Below are 22,904 nucleotides of genomic sequence, written 5' to 3'. Positions count from 1 at the left end.
AGTGAGCCGCAGCTTAAAAAGTTTGCAACACACTGTTCTATGGGCTTTGTTGCCTTTGCCACGTGGGAATCACTTCCACGGCTTTGTAAAAGGGGCCCTTAGAGTTTTTACTCACTCTAAAGTATTCACATAGTTTAGGTCAATATTATTTATGCATTTTAAAATGTGTTTAATTGTAGCTAAATTAACTTGAACGAAAACAAAGAAATTAACCCTGGACGATCCACAGAGAATGGAGTCCAAGAAAAACCAAGAAACACTGGAGAGACGATGTTCCTGAAATGGACTTTATTATTAAAAAATATATACCGCTTATTGAATTTGTTTTTGCATCGCGGTTCATGCGGAGCTTCTACACATTGGTTCTTTTGGATTGTTTAGCTTTTCCATGTATTTTCCACCCCTAGGACTCTCTTGTCGAAACACAGACCATGTTGGGTCCAACGCTCCCAGCGAACTAGGTCCTTAAAGTTTTTATGTGGCTTGCTATGTTGACTTTTATATATATTTTTAAATAATAAAGTCCATTTCAGGAACATCATCTCTCCACAGAGCTAAATTAACTTGGCCTTTTAAAAGAGGGGTTAATGATATTAACACTTTTTTTTTGCAATGAATAAATTTCTTATTTTTACTTTAGAGGATGCTTATTACATTAGTGCAATAATATTTTTACAAAGTATACATACATCCAGTGCATTCTGTGCCATGTAGAGGGGCATTTTCGATATGATGTCCAACACATAAAACAAGCCATTGTGATGTAGGAGGGGCCATCATTTTTAGTAGACTAGCCACACAGACATCCCAGCAGAGTAGTGAGACACCTTAGGGGCACTGCAGTGAACTTCACATAAAAGGTTCAAATGTACATCTCACCATAATCCCCTTATAGTGTGTGGTAAGCCCTCCAAAATCCACTCCCCCAAAACTTACTGTATACAACTGCATACCATCCCAATAGCCGTTATGCCAGCAGGTGTCACCTATATGCAGTGGCGTAGTAAGATGGGGGCGGGGGTGGTATACCCCGGGTGCCATCTTGGTAAGAGCGCAGGCACCCATCCTCCTCTCTGCCCCTTTCTCCTTCCCTGCCCCCCCCCCCCCCACTGCTGCGTGTGTGCTGCTTCACTTCCCCTGTACCTCTGTAAAGTTCCTGGCGTGAGCAACAACCCCCAACCTGCTGTGGTGCCAGCGTTTGGTTTGTCCTCTGACGACACTTCCTGGCCCGTGCCTAGGACATGACATCAGAGGAAGAGCCAATGCTGGCATCACAGCAGGTTGGGGATTGCTGCTCGCGCCAGGAATGTTACAGAGGTATGAGGGAAGGGAAGTGGTGTGTGTTTGGCAGTAGGGGGTGAGGAAGGAGCATGTGGAGGTTGGGGCGGAGAAGAGGGTAGGGCGCCAATACCCCAGGCGCTCTCACCCTCCCTACACCACTGCCTACATGTAGATACAGTAGGATCTGGGTGGGTTATGGAAGGCTCACATTGTTATAAAAATTATTATTAAATGGCTGGAACTCCACAATAAGCTATCTTGCTCTCAAAGAGAGGAATATAACTTATAAAGCACTATTAATTTGGGGAAAGTTAGCTCGCTTCATTAAAACTTAACTCTGTAACCATAATTAAATATATAAAATATGAATATTTATTCAAGAACTAAGACCCAGAACATTTATAAGCAAACTGAAAATTTATTTAAAAGCATTAATCAAGCAGGTAAAGCTGTTACACATGGGACCTTTTGAGCAAAGACAGTAGGATTGCACAAGACAAATGTTGCTAAAGCAGAAAAATTAATTTATCTGGATTCAAAAAGTTACTCACAATGGCCGCATGGCCTAGTGAAGCAGCATGGTGATCCAGGGAGAAGAAGAATTGTAGCTTGATCCAGGCTGGTTCCAGAGGGAGATAGAGCATCTTCCCCTGGTTAGAAAGGATTCCACTTCATATTTATAGGGTTAACTTGAGACCTGTTCTAAAAATAGAATTTTAGGTGGACAACTTCATGATTGAATTATAGCATTTCAGCCTTTTTCTCTGTTCCTAGGTGGTGTTTTGATTGAATCACAATAGCTTAAAAGGATGTCCCAATACAGAGTATTGGTACTGTCTTTACTGGATGTGATGTGAATCTATGTCTGAGTGGTTTCCCTCTGTTCTAGGCAGATGAGGTCATCTGATCGAATCTTCTTTGAGTAGCTTAAAATGGTATAAGAGGTTCTGTTGATCTTGCAGTCCAGAGATGAATTTGGTGTGAAGGGCTTCTTTTTGATCTACATCCTGTTAAAGTTCTGTTTAGCTCTGCTATTCACCCTGGTCATGTCTTTTGTCTTATGTGAACTTAACACTTAACACTTTCTGAACTTAACACTTTCTGAACTTAACACTTTCTGAAGGCAGATGGCTCAGTCCTTTCTTTTATGTTCTATTGAATGGGGCATTTAACACCTTTCTGAACAGATGGCTGTGCTGGCTCAAAGACATCAGAAATTCACTTTTAAATCCATCAAATTAATATACTTTAACTCCAAGCAGAATTATAAAACCATATCATTTTTACTTTAAGTCCCTCAGAATAAATGATCTATTGGGTCAGGCAATAATTCATATTCAAAATTCATAACCCCAGCAACATTAACTATATCATGCTACAATGTAAGTGTAGTAGAGTGGGATATGGACCTGGGTCCCCATCTCTATAGTCCACTGCCCACTAGGCTACTCTAGGAACCTGCTTGCTGCTTTACTAGAACTGGCCATAACATTTGAAGCTATCATACAGGCTGGTATGTACTGTTTCAGTCACATCTTTGCAGGGTGGAAAGGGATTGGTGACCCCTGGAAGAGTGTGTGTGTGTGTTTGGGGTCATCTGGTTAGTTTGGCACCTTTTTGGCAACCAAATTGTGCCCTGGATGTTTTCTAAAATGTTTGATTATTGCAGAAAAATGTCCAAATCATAAGCCTGCCCTAATCCCATCCAAACCAAGCCTCTAAACATACCCTCTTGAGATTTAGATGCACTGCGGACAAGCACCATAGACATTTGTCTTCAAAATCTATTTCTAAAATAGCAAATTGGAAAGGTTTGGCAAGAAAAACATCCATTTGCCCCTTTATGCCACATTTTGGATGTTTTTCTTTTTTGACAATGAGCTTCTATATAATTTTATTTTATTTTATTTATTTAATTCAATTTTCTATACCAGGGGAGCTCAGAACGGTTTACATACATTTATTCAGGTACTCAAGCAGTTTTCCCTGTCTATCCCGGTGGGTTCACAATCTATCCTGGTGGGCTCACAATCACCCTGAGGTTGTAGTTTTAACCACTGCAAGGCAACAGAAGAGTGTCAGCTGTGATTTTCTCAGTGTTTCTTTTTTATATTCATGATATCTTAGAATTTTGTTCATACTTCAAGATACTTCTATATGGAGTGAACTGCATAGGTTTATTCTATTCATTCAATTTTTTATACCGTTCTCCAAAGGGAGCTCAAAACGGTTTTACATGAATTTATTCAGGTACTCAAGCATTTTTCCCTGTCTGTCCCGGTGGGTTCACAGTCTATCTAATATACCTGGGGCACTGGGGGGATTAAGTGACTTGTCCAGGGTTACAAGGAGCAGCATGGGTTTGAACCCACAACCTCAGGGTGCTGAGGCTGTAGTTTTAACCACTGCGCCACACTCTCCCCTGCACTCTGTGGAATTCATTTTATACTTGTACCACAAAATCCTACCCAGCTAACAGGAAAGTGCATTCAGTCCTATTATTTTTAAATAAGCAGAATACTATGAAATGGATTCTGTTTCTAGTTTGCACTGAAATGTTTTTAAGACTGGTTGGTAGAGTCCAAACAGAATTGTCTCATCAACTAATCTGCTGACCGATCTCATTTATTATCAACATTTACTGGGCTCCAGCCTCTAAAAATGGACTCACTATGAGAAAAGAATTATCTATTGGTGACTAGATTGTAAAGTGCTTTATTCCCTTATCATGTACATTTATCAGAGCACTTAGAGAAGACTACATGCTCATGTTGAGAATAATGTATTAGAGCACAAGAATTAGAAATCAAATTGAGTAATGGTGAGACAACACTCAGTGATCTAAAAGAATATGAGCGGATTTAATGAACGTTTATTAATTTTATTAGGAGTAGGAACACAACTTACCTTTCTATATTTTTCAATAAGTATATTATTAGTAATTCATGACAATATACTCTCTTGTAACATATGGAGCCTTTTTACAAAGTTGGAGTAAGCACTAACAGGTGCTTACAACAACAACAACAAAAAAAGGCATACCACAGGGCACGCTGAGGTGTTCATTAGGGTGGTCCAAAAGGGCATATCGCAGGGCACTCTGAGGTGTTCATTAGGATGGTCCGAAAAAAGGGCTTGCCACACGGCACACCGAGGTGTTCATTAAGGTGGTCCAAAAGGGCATATCGCAGGGCATGCTGAGGTGTTCATTAGGGTGGTCCAAAAGGACATATCGCAGGGCATGCTGAGGTGTTCATTAGGGTGGTCCAAAAGGGCATATCGCAGGGCACGCTGAGGTGTTCATTAGGGTGGTCCAAAAGGGCATATCACAGGGCATGCTGAGGTGTTCATTAGGGTGGTCCAAAAGGGCATATCTCAGGGCACGCTGAGGTGTTCATTAGGGTGGTCCAAAAGGGCATATCGCAGGGCACTCTGAGGTGTTCATTAGAGCGGTCCGAAAAAAGGGCATATTGCAGGGCACGCTGAGGTGTTCATTAGGGTGGTCCAAAAGGGCATATCGCAAGGCACACTGAGGTGTTCATTAGAGCAGTCCGAAAAAAGAGCTTGCCACAGGGCGAGCTGACATGTTCATTAGGGTAGTCCGAAAAAAGGGCTTGCCGCAGGGTGTGTTGAGGTGTTCATTAGGGTGGTCCCAAAAAATGAACACATTTTGTTTATTCACAAGGCTAATTCTATTCCTTTATATAAAAATGTAAAACACGCAAAATATTACTTAAGACAAACAAAGTTTATGGGTCACTCCAAACTCGTTGTTTTTTTAAAAACTACTGCTAGGCATAACAGTATATTGTAATTCTTGTGCACTTGACAAATAATCAACTGTCTATGATATAAGAGCCATCTTTGATGCAGAAGGAAACTTATTTCGGTGGCCGGCCAATAGCCAAAGAACAAATTACTTCTATTCTTCAACTTTTGTAAAAAGTATCATTGTATTTTTCAATGAGGCTTATCCCTCATTCTGCTGCATCATTAACAACAGTCAGTTTGGATGCCCAGTTTCACAGTTCCTTGAAATCCGGATCATCAATCCAGTCTGGGGGATGTTTCTTCAGGAATATTTTCAATTTTGTTGATCCTCCTTCAATCAAGAGATCAAAAAATGACTGTGTTCTCTGTGTTACAAGTCTTTCAAAGGTCACAGGTTCTGTTTCATCTGTATGCGTGAGACATCGTGGAATGTCTGGCAACGGTGGATGCTGTAAGTTTTCCACAATTCGTAGATTTGTGCGATTCTGTCATCGAAAAGGCAAGTGCTGCTAGGCGCTCGAACAGAAACCATAGGGAAATGGTTGCGAGTGTCTTGTTTGCTACAGTTTTATTTGTGTAGTTTCTTTAGCTTCCTAATGCAAGAGTTTATGTGTTGTGTTGGTATCCTGGCTTGATCGCATACCTTCATCGCTAATTCACACGCCAACTTATAGCTTTCCAGTGTAGGTTTTCCTTCGTCATAGTGATGAAAATTTGACCAGTCGAAGAACATCCAATCCACTTAGCAGTCTAACAGTTGACAGCTGACAGACTGATTTTCTAAGAAGCCATTTATTGGGTACAGATCGCAAACTAGATGACACCATACAAACTAATTATGCACAGTCACCTAAAACACAACACACAAACAAGCATTACATGCTGGGTTGACCTCTAAATATTGTCTAACCAAGCTGAAGATTTGACAAGGTTAATTTTTTTGCATACTACCATGGACCACCCTAGTGCTCCATGGTAATTTTGCCATAAGCACAAGCTACCCGTGCTCTAACAATATATTTCGTTTTTGGTGTTGGGGACAGGTCTGGGGATGGAGAGTGGGTGTGCTCTACATTCATCAGTTAACGCAGCCAAACTGCCACATCCTAACCAATTACAATTGATTTAGAGTGCAAATCCCAAACGCCTACAAAATAGGTAATGGTAGAGGCTCACACTAGAGGGCTGCGTGGGGACAGAAATCAAATCCATCTCCACCCGTCCCCAATAGAATCAAACCCATCCCTGTCCGTCCCCACTAGGAGTCAAACCCGTCCCCGCTGGAATCAAATCCGTCCCCGCCCGTCCCCATAAACTTCAGAAGTAGTTATTTCATTGAATTATGCTACTGAATTAAAGGCTCTGGTAGAGACCCATTTACAAATAAGCAAAGACACTTTATTAATTGGGAAATATTAATTGGGAAGAATACATACTTTGTAAACGGGTTTCTACCAGAGCCTCTAATGTAAATATAAAATATAAATACTCAGCTGATGAGGACCCCTAAACTGTCAGCTGAGGATTTCCTCTGCAGTTGGCCGGGGGTCCCTTTTGCCAAGCTTGACCAGCAGTAGTAGCGTCCCTGAGTCACAGATGCTGGCACCTCAGTAGCTCATGGATACTGCCAGCGACTGCTGCGCTTAATTGTGGGGAGTTCTGGCTATTTCTAGAGGAGGTCCTCTGCTGGCGGTGCTTGGGGATTCCCACCAGTCACAGCAAGGGTCAGCAACAGTAGAAATAAACCCAGAAATGCATTTCCTTTTCTTTTGAACACAATACAAAGACATCTGCTATATACATTTCCCAAAGCTGACATATTTTAGTCAATAAATTCCGGTTTTTATTTTTGTTGTCTGGAGACTTATTTTTCCATCAAGTTGGTCCTAGTTTCTTTTTTCCGCTTTCCCATCTTATGTAAATCCTTCTGTTGCTGTCCACCCATGCCCAATTCTCCTTTTCTATTCCCACAGAAAACAAATGTAGACTAAAGACAGAATGAATGTCTTTACACTGTGAATGGAATAAATTATACATAAGACCCACATCATACATGTAAAGCTGTGAATGAAATGAATTATGTGTGAGAGCACATCATACATGAAAATAAAAAAAAGACAGACTTAGAACTTATAGCAGGCACTTTAAAATACCAATTTAAAAATAAACAGTCATAACAATAAAGATCCCATACAACAGGAATAAATTATGCATAAGAATCACATCATCCATAAAAATTAATAAAATCAATAAGAGCAGACTTAAAACAGATAACAGGAACATTTAGATACTAAAAAATGGACAGTCATAACAGGGAAAAAAAACTCATAAACCAGGCATTAAAAAAATCACATCATAAATGAAAATCAATAAGAGCTTATTTAAAACTCATGGCAAGCCTGTATAAATGCTGATAAGAAATGGACAGTCATAACATCAAAACTCATACACTAGGTATAAAAATGTGTGATCATCATGCTGAGTGCTAAATGGCCTAAGCCATAACCATAAGAACCGATGTAAAAGAACAGCTGTGGAAGGCTTTAAAATCAATAAGCAAATAGCAGCATTCATAGAGCCTGTGGTGGACCTCTAAAGGTATGAATCACATTGAAAGAAAACTAAAATAAGTTCATTCCAAGACGTGACTCACTCCAATGAAAAAGGAAGAAATGCCATGGCATATGCTGAACCAGTATAAAAAAAATAAAACAAACCTAGAGGGGGTGAAAGCTAACACTAGTTAAAAATGAGTCCAGATAACAGCAAGTGTTGTAATGGTAGCATGGTAAAATAGCATTGTTCACAATAGCCTCAAACGTTTACTTGTCGCTGTTAATTAACATCACACAAAAATAAATCTCCTTACCAAAGACTCTGTAGAAGTAAATTGAACAGTTTGAACAGCATGGCTGTGGCGTCTCTTTTGCTGCTAACTTAAAACTCATCAGCTGATTTCTACTTCATTCCGGTGTTCATTCAAAAGTCAGCTTCTATGGAGCCTTTGGTAGGGAGCTTTACTCATCAGCTGATTTCTACTTCATTCAGTGTCCAATCAAAAGTCAGCTTCTATGGAGCCTTTGGTAGGGAGATTAAAAAGCATTATTCTGAGAAGATGCCTGCACGCTGCATGTGAATAATCATCTCTCCCAGTTCTATTGGCGTGTCATTGACTCTTCTGTTCCTTTTGACCCCTTTCTGTCACCCAACTATGGGGGACAGCATCAAGCAAGACTCCTTGCATCAGCATCCTCTGGCTCATAGCTAAAATGCAACATGTGTTATTTTGGAAAAACAATTGCTGAATTTTTGAAAATAAGACACTATGTGACAGCGAAGATAAAAGACATTACTCTGAATAGTAAAGAAATATCACAAGGTGGAGCTCCCCTTCAAAGCTAACATTTATTGTCCTAGCAAAATATACCATTATGTAATGTTGCTTATATTGAATGGCCTTTTAGAAAGGACGCCCAGCTCAGATTAAAGGTGTCCAGATCAGTATGTCACTGGTGGTGCTAGTATTTTAGAACAGAATCTGATGACATATAGCCTGTTCTAAACTACTGTACATGAGAGATGGACACCCATGTTCTAGTGAGCATCCATTTTACAAAGTGAAACCTCCAAATTATGAACAGGGGACTGAGAGGGGACATGATCGAAACATTCAAGATACTGAAGGGAATAGACTTAGTAGATAAAGACAGGTTGTTCACCCTCTCCAAGGCAGAGAGAACGAGAGGGCACTCTAAAGTTAAAAGGGGATAGATTCCATACAAATGTAAGGAAGTTCTTCTTCACCCAGAGAGTGGTGGAAAACTGGAACGCTCTTCCAGAGGCTGTTATAGGGGAAAACACCCTCCAGGGATTCAAGACAAAGTTAGCCAAGTTCCTGCTGAACCGGAACATATGCAGGTAGGGCTAGTCTCAGTTAGGGCACTGGTCTTTGACCTAGGGGCTGCCGCGGGAGTGGACTGCTGGATACGATGGACCACTGGTCTGACCCAGCAGCGACAATTCTTATGTTCTTATGGACATCATTGTGGCAGCAAATGGCCACATAGACTAATGCTGAGAGCCCAGGGATCCTGGTTGAAATCCCACTTTGGCTCTTTGTGATTTTTTTTTTTTTTAATTATGAGCCCTCCAAAGACAGAAACATACCTACTGTATCTGAGTGTGCACTGCTTCAATAGCTTCCAAACTTGCAAACCTGCAAATGCAATGGCTATTGAAGCCATGTACATACAGGTAGAGTAGGTATTTTTTTATCTATGGAGGTCTCATTCTCCCTCCCTTCCAGGCACACATCCCTACCTCTTATTCTTCTTTCCACCAGGCACATACCACCTCTTATTCTTTATCCTCCTCGCCCCCACTATATCTCTCCCCCACCCTCCCCATGGCACACCCTCAAGCTTGATCTCTCCCCACACTAGTGGCACACTCTCAGCTATCTTGGCCCCCTCTCCCACCCCCATGATGCATACTCTACTTTTGCTGCCCCCTCTCATCCACATGGTACACTCTCAGCTTTCTCTGCCCCTTCGCAAAAATCCCAGCAGCACGCTCTTCTCCAATCCACTCCATGGAACACTAACCTTGGGCTGCTCCACTCCCCCCCCCCCACACACATGCACACTCTATGGCAAACCCACCTTGCTCTGTCCCCATCCCATTGCATATTAACGTTTGTTTGTTCCCAGCTCCCACCATCTCCATAGCACATTGCACATCTCCATTGTCTGCTCCTCCCACCCTCCTTACACTCATCTTTTTCTGCCCACCCCTCTCCATGGCATATTTACTTGTCTGCCTGAAGATGCTAGCTCTCCCCCATCTCTGTAAAGATCACATGTAGGAGGAGAAAGTGAACTGCTGCAAATTGGATCACTTTCTCTTCTTCTGCCAATTTAGACTCGACTTTATGTGAACCATGGGACCCCTACAATTTTCATAAACAGTCTGGCCCATGTTAACAGAGGAGGAGGAATTGACCCGATGTTTAGGACTTCCTCTTCCTCCTCCTCCTTCTGCCATGTGATTTCTACAGGGAAGGAGGAGACAGACTAGGGAGAGATCAGATGGTGGCAGCTTTGCAGAATTTTGTACATTCTGTGGGGCTGGGAAGTTCTGCACAAATTCTGTGTTGTGCAGAATTCCAGGAGTGTAGTTTATCCAACCTATTACAATAGCAATCCAGACCCTATTTATGAGGGTCAATTGAAAAGTTTCCGTACTAATCAAGAAAACATTTTTATGGGGAAAATGGAATTTATTTTCAACATAGTCTCCTTTTAATTCAATACATTTGCTCCAACATTTTTCCAGACCTTTCATGCCTTCAGTAAAATACGAAACGTCTAAACTGGAAAAATAGCTATTTACATCTATGATTGCAGAATTTGAAGAAAATTTCTTCCCAGACAGCCATTTTCTCAGGTTTGGAAACAGAAAGAAGTTGCACAAGGCCAACTCTGGAGGGTACGGTGGATGGGTAATTAATTTGAACCATAATTCATGCAATTTCATCATTGTGTTTTTGATACGCTCCCAGAGGAGGTGATAGGGCAGAGTACAATATTGGGCTTCAAAAAGGGATTGGATGACTTCCTGAAGGATAAGGGGATTGAAGGGTATAGGTACAGGTATTAAATGAATAGGGGATGAAAGACTTAGGTAAGATCCAATGACAGGTCACGGACCTGGGGGGCCGCCACAGGTGCGGACTGCTGGACACGATGGACCCCTAGTATGACCCGGCAGAGGCAATGCTTATGATCGCTTATGATGTGTGAGCCAATGCATTGTCCTGGTGGAACAGAACTTTTTTCTTGGCCAAATGAGGACATTTCATCTTGATTTTAGCACTTAGATGTTTTATTAAGCCAGCGTAGTATTCATCATTAATGGGTTTTCCCTTTTTCCAGATAGTCAATAAAAATTATCCCATGGAAATCTCAAAAGACGGCCACTATCACCTTCCCAGCTGAGAGAGCTGTTTTCACTTTATTCTGAGTCGATTCATCTGTTGCTGTCCATTGTTTGGATTGTTGTTTTGTCTTAGGAGTACAAGATGAAGCCAAGACTCATCCACAGTCACAAAATACCAGAAAAAGTCATTCTCATTGTGCTTAAAACACTCAAGCCACATTTTCGAAATGTCCAATCAAACTCATTTTTGTCGATGGCTAGCAAATGCGGCAACCATCGTGCACTCAACTTCCTCATGCCTAAATATTCATGTAGGATGGTGTGTACACAATCTGATGAAATGTCAGTAGCCTTTGCTATCTCATCACGATTCGGTGAGCTACTGTTTTAGAACGCCTCAACATTCTGCATCAACAATGCTTGTCCAGCCACATTTAAACTCAGCAGCCCATGCTTTCACCATTGAAAATGAAGGATATGCATCGCCATAGATTGCATCTAACTCAGATCTAATTTTGCTAGGCAACTGAAGGCATTATATCACAGCGGGATACTCAGTTTTGTCCATTTTTTAAATAAAGTAGAGCACTTGTTCACTTTAAATGGCTGACCCGACAAAACTAGACAAAAGACTGACTTGAAAATCTAACTGTAGACGTTTGTCAATGCCATCTGTCAGACAGCTATAGAATTGTGATGCTAATCTTGCTCTTTCTTGGTCAGGCTGGAAACTTTTCTATTGACCCTCGTAAATGAATCTTAAAATGTATAATCATAGCAATAAATTTATTCTGCCCAGAAGTGAGTAGTGAAATGGCTCCAGCAGGACATTTTAATCCATTCCTTCCACTGTATTCATGTAGCTGTTCTGATTTCCCAATGCAATAATACATGCAAAGAAGTAAAACTAGGTTTGGATCAGCCTATCCTTAGCAAATAATAATAACTTTATTTATATCCCGTCATACCTATTCATTTCAAGACGGTATACAGTAAAGTAGAAATACAGTATGAATACTGCAGGTATCAATGCAAATGAAGATTATAGCATTGGTTTAGAGGGGGGGAGAAGAGGGTGGGGATACACAGGTAGGAGGGGGTGCGTTTTGGGATTGTACATGGGATGGAAGGGTTTCGAAGAATCAGATAAACTTGTTGAATAAGTGGGATTTCAGAGATTTTCTGAAGGATTGGTAAGATGGAGAATTCAAGAGGAGGGTGCTTTAAGTGTTGTTCCAGATGCCTGCCTAGAACTCTCTGATGTTACTCACTTCTTGCAACAACAAATCCTCTATGCTTGTCACATGTGTCTTAACACATTGGGACGCAAATATCAAGAACTGACATTGTGAAGAAACTTTAAAATATATTTCTTGTTTTTAAATCTAATATTTTGCTGTTTTGAAAAGGCTTAAAACCAACAGTCACCTTGTGCCAACAGAAATGCAGACGAAGTGGAACCTTAGAGAAAAACTACTGTTCAAGTAACTTTGGTAAGAGAAAAAGCCAGTTTCCTATTTCTTGATCAAAGACTTGTGGCTGTGTATTTAGTCTTGGGGAAGTCACGGAGAATTTGATTGTAAACAACCATTAATACATAATACTAGGTTTTAGAGCTATACTATCTGTGCCTCACAGTGTCTGTATTTGTAGATTATCTCAGATGTTTTGAAGGAAAAACCATAAATGTGTTAGAAACAAACCCACTTTCTAAATCTAAACACATAAATGACCAAACAGAAGGGAAACTGTTGCTATATGAAAGTACTGATTCAGCTCCTTTGCTGGCACGTTGTCTCGCTGGAAGCTTGCATATATTTAGTTCACAGTGATGTGTTTGTCATGTGAAATGTTTTCCTCACAAGTCCATAATTCAGTTTGTAGGTAAAAATCTTTTTTTAAAGGATTGGGAGCTACTGCTGTACATATGAAAACATTCTTCCAAGTTGATGTGCAAAATCAGCCTCATTGAAAGTTGTGGGCGATGATACTTGATTGAGCTGATTCAGAGCCCTGCCTACAATCGCTGGGGGATTTCTTTTGCATAAGATCAGGAGGAAGATGCTGAGAATGTTGGCAGTGGAGTAGCGAGGGTGAGTGGCGCCCAGGGCAGCGGAACCCCTCCCCCACCCTGCCGTGCGTGCACCCCCCCCTTTCCTGTACCTTTTTAACTTCTGCGAGTGCAGCCACCGACTTGCTGCCCGCGTCAGCCTTGGCGTGCTCTCTCTGACATCACTTCATAGACGCGGGTCCCCGGAAGAGAGCGCCTAAGCCGATGCAGGCAGCAAGTTGGTGGCTGCTTGCGCAGAAGTTAAAAAGGTGCGGGGAAAGAGAAGCGGTGCACGCCTGGCATGGGGAGTTGGAAGAGTGCTGTTACCCCGAGCAAGACGGCGTTCGGGGCAGACCACTCTCTTCCCCCTCCCCCTTTACTATGCCACTGAATACTGGGTGCCACAGCAGAAGCAAGTTCTCTGCAAAAGGAGTTGAAATCTATATATGTGGGTTCTTTCGTCTTTTCGCAGGTTGGGTTCGGGAGCAGGGACGGTTCTATAATTAAGCCAACTGAGGCAGTGGCCTCGTGTGGCACTGTTGAGGGAGCAGCATCTTGCTGCCGGTCAGCCTATTGAATAAATGTAGTTACCCACCGGTTTATAGATACTCAGAAGTTTGTTGCCCTAAGGCAAGAGACTTTGGGCTCCTTTTACTAAGCTGCGGTAGCGGTTTTAGCGCGTGCTAGACCTTAATGCCAGCATTGAGCTGGCGTTAATTCTAGCCGCATAGCGCAGGCTTAGCGCGCGCTAAAAACTCTATCGCAGCTTAATAAAAGCAGCCCTTTGTGGTACTAAGTGAGGATGGAAATTCTGAAGACAAAGAGGTTTTATTGCAGAGGCTGGAGAGTCGTCAGGTAGATTAAAGTAGTTCCAGAAGTGAAATGCTGAGTTTTGTATATATGCGCTACGTGTGTGCGTATGTGTTAAAAAGTTCCAAAGGGGAGGGTAGAGAAGCAGATGGGCTTCATAGAGAAGGTGAAACATGTCTGGGGCCAGGGTTCACTCCACAAACAAACAAAAATTGGCCCTGGGTGCTCCACAGAACCAAAGAACAACAAAAGCAAAAAACACTGTGGAGAAGATGTCCAAGATGCAGGCTTTTTATTGAAGGTACAATCATATAATCCACATGATAGATGTCTAGGACCCAAAAGATGGGGACTTTGGACCCGACACGGTCCGTGTCGGGACTACCCTGTCTTCCTCAGGGGTCCCTAGAAATCCTAAGGCGGAAACACGTGGATCAAAAAGCTAAAAAGAATGATCCTGCTCAGGAGTGCAAGCCTGCATCTTGGATATCATCTCCAAAGTGTTTTTTGCTTTCGCCTGGGCTCACTCTGACACAAAGATCCAAAGAAACACCCACATCAGAGGGGTGAGGTAAAATGACCAATAGGGAACAGAACCTGAAACCAGGTGCACAGGAAGTTTCAAGTTTATTAAAAGTTATTATACCGCTCAATCAACCTTCTGAGCGGTGTACAATAAAAATAGAATTACAATAATGAAATTGATGTAAGATTTGACAATAAACGAACAGGGGAGATTTAAAAAAAACAACCAAACTGACTAAAGACAAAAAAAAAAAAAAAAACAGAGGGAAAAAGGGGAAGAACTACAATATTTTTGAGGAAAGAGAACAGTCAAGGGATTAACAGTAGGGAGGGGATTTCATAAAAATGTCAATAAGTATTTAGCCCTTATAAGGGCAGTTAAGTTTCGAAAGCATCCTGGATCAGGAATGTTTTCAGCTTTGTTCTGAAATGGGGCAGAGATATTTCTTCGCGGATATAATTGGGAATAAAATTCCAAAGAGATGGTGCAGTCACTGCAAAATTGTTCAGCCTTAACGTGTTAATCTGCTTTAATGATGAAACTACAAGGAGGTTTTGACTCATAGAGCGAAGGCTGGACAGTAGGGAATAAGGAGGCTATTGATAAATTTGGGTTGATTACTTATGCGTATTTTGAAAATAAGTAGAAGGATTTTATAACTAATCCTGTGTTTGACAGGCAGCCAATGTGCATTACATTAAAGGGGGGAAACATGATCGTATTTTTTAGCATAGAAAGTAGACAAAAGAATCAAGCTCAGCTGAGAGAGAGCAAAGGTCTTTGCAAGAGAAATTTAAACACTTTGGGCTCCTTTTACAAAGGTACGCTAGCGTTTTTAGCGCACGCACCAGATTAGCGCATGCTATAGTGTGTGCTAGCCGAAAAAGCGCGCGTGCTAAAACTGCTAGTGCACCTTTGTAAAAGGAGCCCTTTAATTCAGTCCTGTCCAAACAGAACAATGCTTATTCCTTGGCCCTACACTACCTCTTCCAAAAGATTTTGATTTTGTTGTGCCCCCGATCCCTTTCCTCTTTCCATTAGTGTTATCTCTCCTATAAACATTGTCATTCTACCCTCCTTTTTCCGTCATGTTTCTATTTGTAAAACGTCCATTTTTCATTAAGTCTGTTTTTAATCTTAATTGTTTGATATTTTCCATTTCTATGTACTTTGCTTAGACATTTTTTTTATAAGCGTTTTATCAAATTTTAAAATAAACTTGAAAGAACCACTGATAGCAAGGCTTATACTGACAGGGTTACCAGATTTGACGTCAGTAAAATCCAGCCCCGCCCAGTTCCACCCAGCTCTGCCCTCAGCTCAGCCCCCCTCACAATGCCTGTTCGTCGAGCAGGAAGGCATCCGCGCATGCACAGATGCGACGTCACCACATTGCATTTGCTCATGCGCAGATGCCCCCTCCTGCTGTGATTTCTTTTCAAAATCCAGGCAAAGTGCCGGGTTTTGAAAAGCCGTCTGGACCCCCAGACATGTCTTCAAAAGGAGGACCGTATCTGGGGAAATCCAGACGTCTGGTAACCCTATGTACAGATACGCAGGGGTGGTTGCTGCATGGAAGAGACCTACATTAGACACTGTGCATTACTCACATATCACAGCAGGAAGTGACTGCAACACTAAAGGCTCCTTTTACTAAGCTGCGCTAGCGGTTTTATCGTGCACGCTAGACACTGATGCCAGCATTGAGCTGGCATTAGTTCTTGGTGCATATGCTGGGTTAGCGCTCGTTAAAAACGCTAGCGCACCTTAGTAAAAGGAGCCCTAAAATTCTAAGAAATGAGAATAGCATTAATACATCTTGGAGCTATAATCATAAAAACTATTAAGAGGATGCCGGGGGGGAGGGGCAGAATGCCATTGGATTCCCTTGCTTTATGTCACTCAAGTGGGTGGGGCAGGAGTGCAACAGGAGCACTTGGGGGCATGTTGCACAGGGCGCTTTTGTGGCTTGCAGTGCTCCTGTAATCCAAACACAATATGGAAAAAAATTACAACGTGTTAAAAACAACAATTATCCCAATAGACAGAGAACAAATTGATGCAAAGTTCAAATTTTTCTGCCCAAGATCTCAAACACCCAAGACACTACTCAGTTATTTTTTCGTGTCCTTACAGGGGTGACGTGTTCATCACTGGTCTTGTATAGGTTTAGTCATTTCTGACAGGCTCTAAATTAACAATCTGGTGTATATATTTGTGTAAAAAATTTTTAAAGAGCACTTAACTCAAGCCCGACAGCTGCCCGGCCGTTTCACTCCAAGTTTTCTCAGGGGCTATGTTTCTTCAATCAATTACACCTCAAGTTTCAAGTTTATTGAGATTTTGATTTAAACGCAATATCAAGTATTTTCAATGCGTATAACAATAATAATTTGGGGGGGACAAATAAAACAGTTTAAAACCATATACATACAATTTTATCCATAGTTATATTAAAGATACGTAAAGAATTAGAGGTTAAATTACATTTGATTTAAAATAAACAATTAAAATAGAATAACAATTAGGGAAGAACAATTTTTATGAAGACTTAGTCTAAGCGTAATTGTTAAGAAGAGACCTGATCTAAAAGTAAATAGGAGAATCAAAAAGATTGTCTGATCTAAGATTCATAAGCATCTTTATAAAGATAGCTTTTTAGATTACTTTTAAATTTTTCTAAGGAGGTTTCAGCGCGCAAATAGATTGGAAATTTGTTCCAAAGCTGAGGTCCGCAAATAGAAAAAGTTGTGGTTCTTCTGGTGCCAATTACTTTCAGTGATGGAATGGTCAACAAATACTGATCTGTTGATCTAAGAGATCTAACTGGGGAGTAGGGTATTACATATCTTTGAGGTGGAACATATGTGCCACACTCCTGACACCAGGTTATCATTATTGTCTGGTGTGCTTTTTTTTTTTTTTTTGTATCGCTGTAGTTCTACAGGGGGTACAAGAGATGTTTGTAAAATGCTATTTGAAAATGTTGATGCTGCTCCTTGTTTGTTGCTGTGTACATGTTCACGCTTGCATCAATAAACATATTAAACCATAGTCCATGAAGAAGCTCTGGTGTGTACCGCCTGGCCTCGGGAGGACTGTTACACTGATTTTGATGGACCTGGCAGGTGGCATCACTAGGACAAAAAACAAAACCACCACATTTATCTTCCCAAATCCATAGAAGCACCCGTGAATGGAAGCTGCGCAGGCCCTTGATGAATCAGGTCATCGGCTTGAATGAAAGCATTTCTTTAAATAATTGTTAGAACTGCAGTACAGCTGGTAAAAAAAAAAAAAAAAGTATATTGCTAAAATTGCACTACCACGTCTCTCATTCTCTTTTCCTAATCAACATGAATGTGTTTCTCTAGTGATAACTGGTACTATTATCACAACATTGAGCAGAGGAGGAAGCCTGTATGCAACAATTTCTATTATTAATATTTATAAAGAAGGAAACTTGGCAGTCCAGCAAGCTGGCAAGAACATGAGCGCCAAGATTACTGTTGTTTGTAAGAAGTGTCCTCTCATCAGACGAGGTGAGTAAAGAGGTATAGTTAGCAGAACTGTAAGGGGCTGCAGGAATAACTCACCAGTAAATAAGGACCCATAGGCTTTCCTTTTTATTCTTCACAAAGACAGATATATAGAGGAATGCATTTGATTATTATCAGTCATCCAAATAGCATTTGAATTTTAGAGATATTATGATACTATAGAAGCATTAGTACTGACCAGTCATTGTTTTTTGACTAATTTTTAATATCCTAAGTTATAGTTACCACAAGCCTGGGCAAAAGACGATGCAACATTTCTAATTTCAATATTTGCACTCAACAATACTATAAGAAACTATTATGGTAGCTGTGTGCAAAAAATAGGCAATGAGGAGCTAAAGCTAGCTGATTAGTGCAATCGTACCCCTTCCCCAAAATTGCAAAAATAATCATCATGCAATTAGGGGCTCCTTTTATGAAGGTGCACTAGTGGTTTTAGCACACGCACAAAATTACCGTGCGCTAGCAAAATTATTACCGCCTGCATAAAAGGAGATGGTAGCGGCTAGTGCGCGGGGCAATTTAGCGTGCGCTATTCCGCATGTTAAGGCCCTAGCACACCTTTGTAAAAGGAGCCCTTAGTGTATGCAGATGCCAAAAATAATACAGAACACTTTAGTATGCTCCATGTTAGGCCAATTTTGCTGCATTAACTAGGGAATTCTATAAATAGTGCTTAAACCCCCCCCCTTTTTTTTTTTTTTTTTTTTTTACAAAACTGTAGCACGGTTTTTAGCGCTGGCCCATAGAATTCCTAGGAGCATCGGAACTGTTACTGCCGCCAAAAAACATGCAACTGTTTTGTAAAAGGGGGAGGGAAGTTAGGTGCTAATTCTGCGGCCAGTCTTCAATTGGTTAGTGCGTCGATCACATAGGAGTCCTTAGCACTGCCTAAATAAAAACAAATAGGAAAAAAAGCCCTTTTTGACAGGGAAATGGGCTTGGTGCATGCAAGTGTGCCCTTAGTAAAAGGGCCCTTAAATCATTAACATGTTAGTAAATCAAGTCTTATAGGTAATGCTATTAAAGTACACCATATTTACAGCTACAGGACTAACAAAAGCAGCGTTAACAATGCAGTTAGCAGGTTAGAAAAATTCCTTCTTTTTTCCTTCTAATTTTTACTTCAGAGAAAAAAAAAAAAAACCTTGGAAAATTTCTTGTAGTTAGCTGCTCTTATGTTTCTGAATATGAAGTAAATGGAAGTCATATCATGCTGATCATTATCCGATCACCAAGCAGACATCTAACTTGCATAGAAATTATGAATGCAACCTGAAAGCAAACGAATGGCAACTTATGTAAGGAACGTGTCTGAAATACGGCGGTTCAGTTTTGAAAGGCTGAGGGCTCCTTTTACTAAGGTGCGCTAGTGTTTATAGCGTGCGCTAACCCTGCATACGCACCAAGAACTAACGCCAGCTCAATGCTGGTGTTAGCGTCTCACGTGCGTGGCAATGCAGCGCGCGCTAAAACCGAGCCCTAAGTTAATCAGCTAAAAGGAGCCCTAAGTTAATCAGCTTTTCAGACTTGCTCCGGCATTATCCCCGACCCCGATGACGTAATGAAACACGTCGGTGGGGCTGGTGCAGCAATTGAAGCTAAGTTCAGTCGTAGATATAACAAGTTATTACTATAAGTTATGATTTAAAAAAAAAAAAAGATGCAAAATGACAAACAGAAAAAGTACTAAGAAAATTTAAAGAAAGTTGTAACATCATACTCTATTTGTAAGGATCGATGAGGAGTGCTTCCATACTGAGCTATATTGCTCGGGTGGCGCCCTGAGGATCCTGTCAAGTGTGACCACTAATATTGAATTCCCAGTGCTAATGTGTGATATATTAATAACACACACTGAACCAAAGTGGAATTGTCCCAATCAGAATGGTGCGTACTAAACAAAAGTGTCCTTCAACTCATCTGATAAATCCAAATGCCTTTATTCATCCAAAGCCTCATAAAATTCATCCAATGACCCGACATGCACATGTTTCGGCCTAACCAGCCTGCCTCAGGAGTCTTTTGAGTCTTCGACGGGTGTATTTACGACTTTTCACTTTAGCAGTCGCATTTTGTGGGTGCATGCATTTCTGTATTCCATACGATTTTTCAAAATACACCCGTCGAAGACTCAAAAGACTCCTGAGGCAGGCCGGTTAGGCCGAAACATGTGCATGTCGGGTCATTGAGTCATTGGATGAATTTTATGAGGCTTTGGATGAATAAAGGCATTTGGATTTATCAGATGAGTTGAAGGACACTTTTGTTTAGTGTGCACCATTCTGATTGGGACAATTCCACTTTGGTTCTGTGCTTTTGAGTTTGTGGTTTTGTTTCCCCTGTTTTATTTTGTGATATATTAATAATAAATAATAATTAATTTATTTTTATATACCGCCATACCCGGGAGTTCTAAGTGGCATTTTATAATTTATGTATCCAATTGTTGTGAACCACTTAGAACTCCCGGGTATGGGAGTTCTAAGTGGTTCACAACAATTGGATAGGATACAAGCAGTACAAGTTATTTAAAATACAGCAATTAAAAGCCACTAAAAAGAAATACATAAATTAGAAAATGCCATATAAAAGAATGTGAAGAATTTTAGGGGTCAGTTGCATGTTTGTGTTTTGAAATATAACTTGCGCACTATTTATTCCAAACAAGGATGGGAAGCCTAATGGTAAGAGTTGGGGTGCATCAGTTCTTGAATTCAAGAACTGCAGCCTGACTGTTCCTGTAATGCAGTGGTCTCAAACTCGTGGCCCGCCAGGTACTATTTTGAGGTATTATAAAGAATGATTCTTTATGAAAAACTTGTGCCTTAAGTGTCCGGCGGTCGCGTTCTGGAACATTGCCCGCCTCACTGCTGTAACCTCACGCAAGCGCTTTCCTGCGTCTGTACGCGATTGTCCTCTCCACTCCACCTCACAATCACGTACAAACGCAGGAAAGCGCTTGTATGAGGTTTTAAACAGTGAGGCAGGCAACGTTCCAGAACGTAAGATAACCATTGGAAGCAGTGCAGCGTTGTGTGTTCGGTGCTGGAGGTGAGAGTTGAAGGCGGTAGCGGACACGACCGCCGGACATTTAAGGCACAAGTTTTCCATAAAGAATTATTTTTTATAATACCGAGGGCCTCAAAATGGTCCAAAATCTTGTCTCTTGCAGTTGATACTTTGATAGTTTTTCACTTTCTGCATGTTGCACTGCTTTCAGTTTATAAATCTTTCCTTAATTGCTTCTGATAATTTCAGATAATCCACATTTTGGATTTGTAGGTACTTACCTCATGCAAAGTTGTCATTTCTTTAATAAGACATTAACTATTTTTTCTGCGGCCCTACAAAGGGTTTGAGTTTGAGACCACTGCTGTTATGGATGGGCTAAACAGGGGGGTAAGGGTGGCATGGAAGACAAAGTGGGAATGCCCAGGAAGCAAAGAAGGTAGGTTGAAGAACAAATCCAAATTCAGCAATTAAAAATGACATTTTGAGCAACCTGCCACATGATACTTTCAATCCACCAAACTAAGATTTTTATGATAAACTGATTTGTAATTCCAAACTGTGTTCATTCATTCAAAATGTTTTTATATTCTTGCATACAAGATGAACATATTAACTCACTGTGCTGACCGATCTTTCTGAAGTCTTTTCTTTCTTATGTTCTCTTGCTGCAGGCTTAAATTATATTATTATGGGCCAGGTTGACGACGATGGCCGAGCTAAAGTTCTACCCAACAACTTTGTCATGAGTTTCAAGACTAAAAACCAAAAGATTCTGAATGCCTTAAAAAACAAGCGGTGCTGAACTATGAACTCGGTCAGATGTGCCTGACCTCTGTAATTGCTTCCAGAAGATTCTAGCTGACACGGTCATGCACACACTGTGGGGGACTTTTGTTTCTGCTCTAGTATCAGATGCTCTGGTTATGGGCTGATTTGTAAACCTAAAGATCACTTGCCTTAAATACACATCAGGATTGTTTGATCATATGACTACTTCAAAGCTATTAATTTAAATGTCTAAAAAATATATATATACTGTGATATAAAATATACAGAATTTAAAGTGCAATATTTATAAGGGTACATTTTCATAGGCTTCGATGTTTTATGCAAATAACAACAGCGTTAATTTGCCTAAGTCAACTATATCCAGGCAAGTGGATTTTTAGCAACTTTGGAAAATGCACCTGTACTTTTGATCACAGGGAGATAAATTTTGTTTTAATTTTTTAAAATTGAATACTCATACCGACACAAAACTTCTTAAGAAAATTTGATACAGAAACAAAGCACGCAGAGGATCAATAAAAAAAATCATATTTAAACCTATACTGTAGCACAGTCGTGTACTGATTAAGCAAAAAGGAGGAAATCAAAAGTCTGGTGGAGACACAAAGGAAAATGTTGAAAAGAAAAAAGTTAAACTAACTACCCATCCTGCTATACTGTGTTCCGTATGATAATCCTTCCCTAATTCGGGTTGGCTATTTTATAACAGGCTGTCTAACTTGTTTGGTAGGTATGCAAATAAACACCAATTTTCTGGAGAAAAGGATGCATATAGGGCCTGATTCTGTATAGGATACAGATATTGGCAGCTGCCTAAGAAGCGACCACCGATCACGTGTCAATCACATATCAACGTCCTATTAAGGATCGTGTCTACACTCCTGGACAGATGCCTTAAATGTAAGCCATGATTTTGCAGGCCTACATTTAAGGTGTCTATCTCACGTCTACAGAGACGCATACCAATGCTTAAGCCCGCCCAAGGCCACTTCTGGTCAAAACCAGGCCGCATGCTTAAGCGTGGCTATGCATCTCCGTAGACACGCTACAGAGGCCTACAATGTAGACCCTGCCTCAGACACTTTAAAAACAAAACAAAACAATGCTTCCTGATTGGCTGCCAGATGGCGGTGGAACGCCTGCAATCGGGTCGCATGTTTCGAGA

General features: G+C 40.8%; 1 protein-coding gene across 1 annotated transcript in view; it reads left to right on the top strand.

Moving 5' to 3' along the window:
- Window positions 1-22,279, top strand: part of PCOLCE2 (procollagen C-endopeptidase enhancer 2) — a 60,582-nt gene extending 38,303 nt beyond the window's left edge. The window contains exons 7-9 of the mRNA XM_033957612.1: window positions 12,399-12,482; window positions 17,750-17,917; window positions 21,622-22,279. Coding sequence (XP_033813503.1) covers window positions 12,399-12,482; window positions 17,750-17,917; window positions 21,622-21,752 — 383 coding nt within the window. The 3' untranslated portion in view covers window positions 21,753-22,279. The remainder of the gene's footprint in view (window positions 1-12,398; window positions 12,483-17,749; window positions 17,918-21,621) is intronic.
- The last annotated feature ends 625 nt before the right edge of the window (window positions 22,280-22,904 follow it).

The sequence above is a fragment of the Geotrypetes seraphini genome, chromosome 9, assembly GCF_902459505.1.
Source record: "Geotrypetes seraphini chromosome 9, aGeoSer1.1, whole genome shotgun sequence".
Classification (NCBI taxonomy): Eukaryota; Metazoa; Chordata; class Amphibia; order Gymnophiona; family Dermophiidae; genus Geotrypetes; species Geotrypetes seraphini.
The sequence above is the reverse complement of the archived record's forward strand: the minus strand, read 5'-3'. Positions and strand labels throughout refer to the sequence as shown.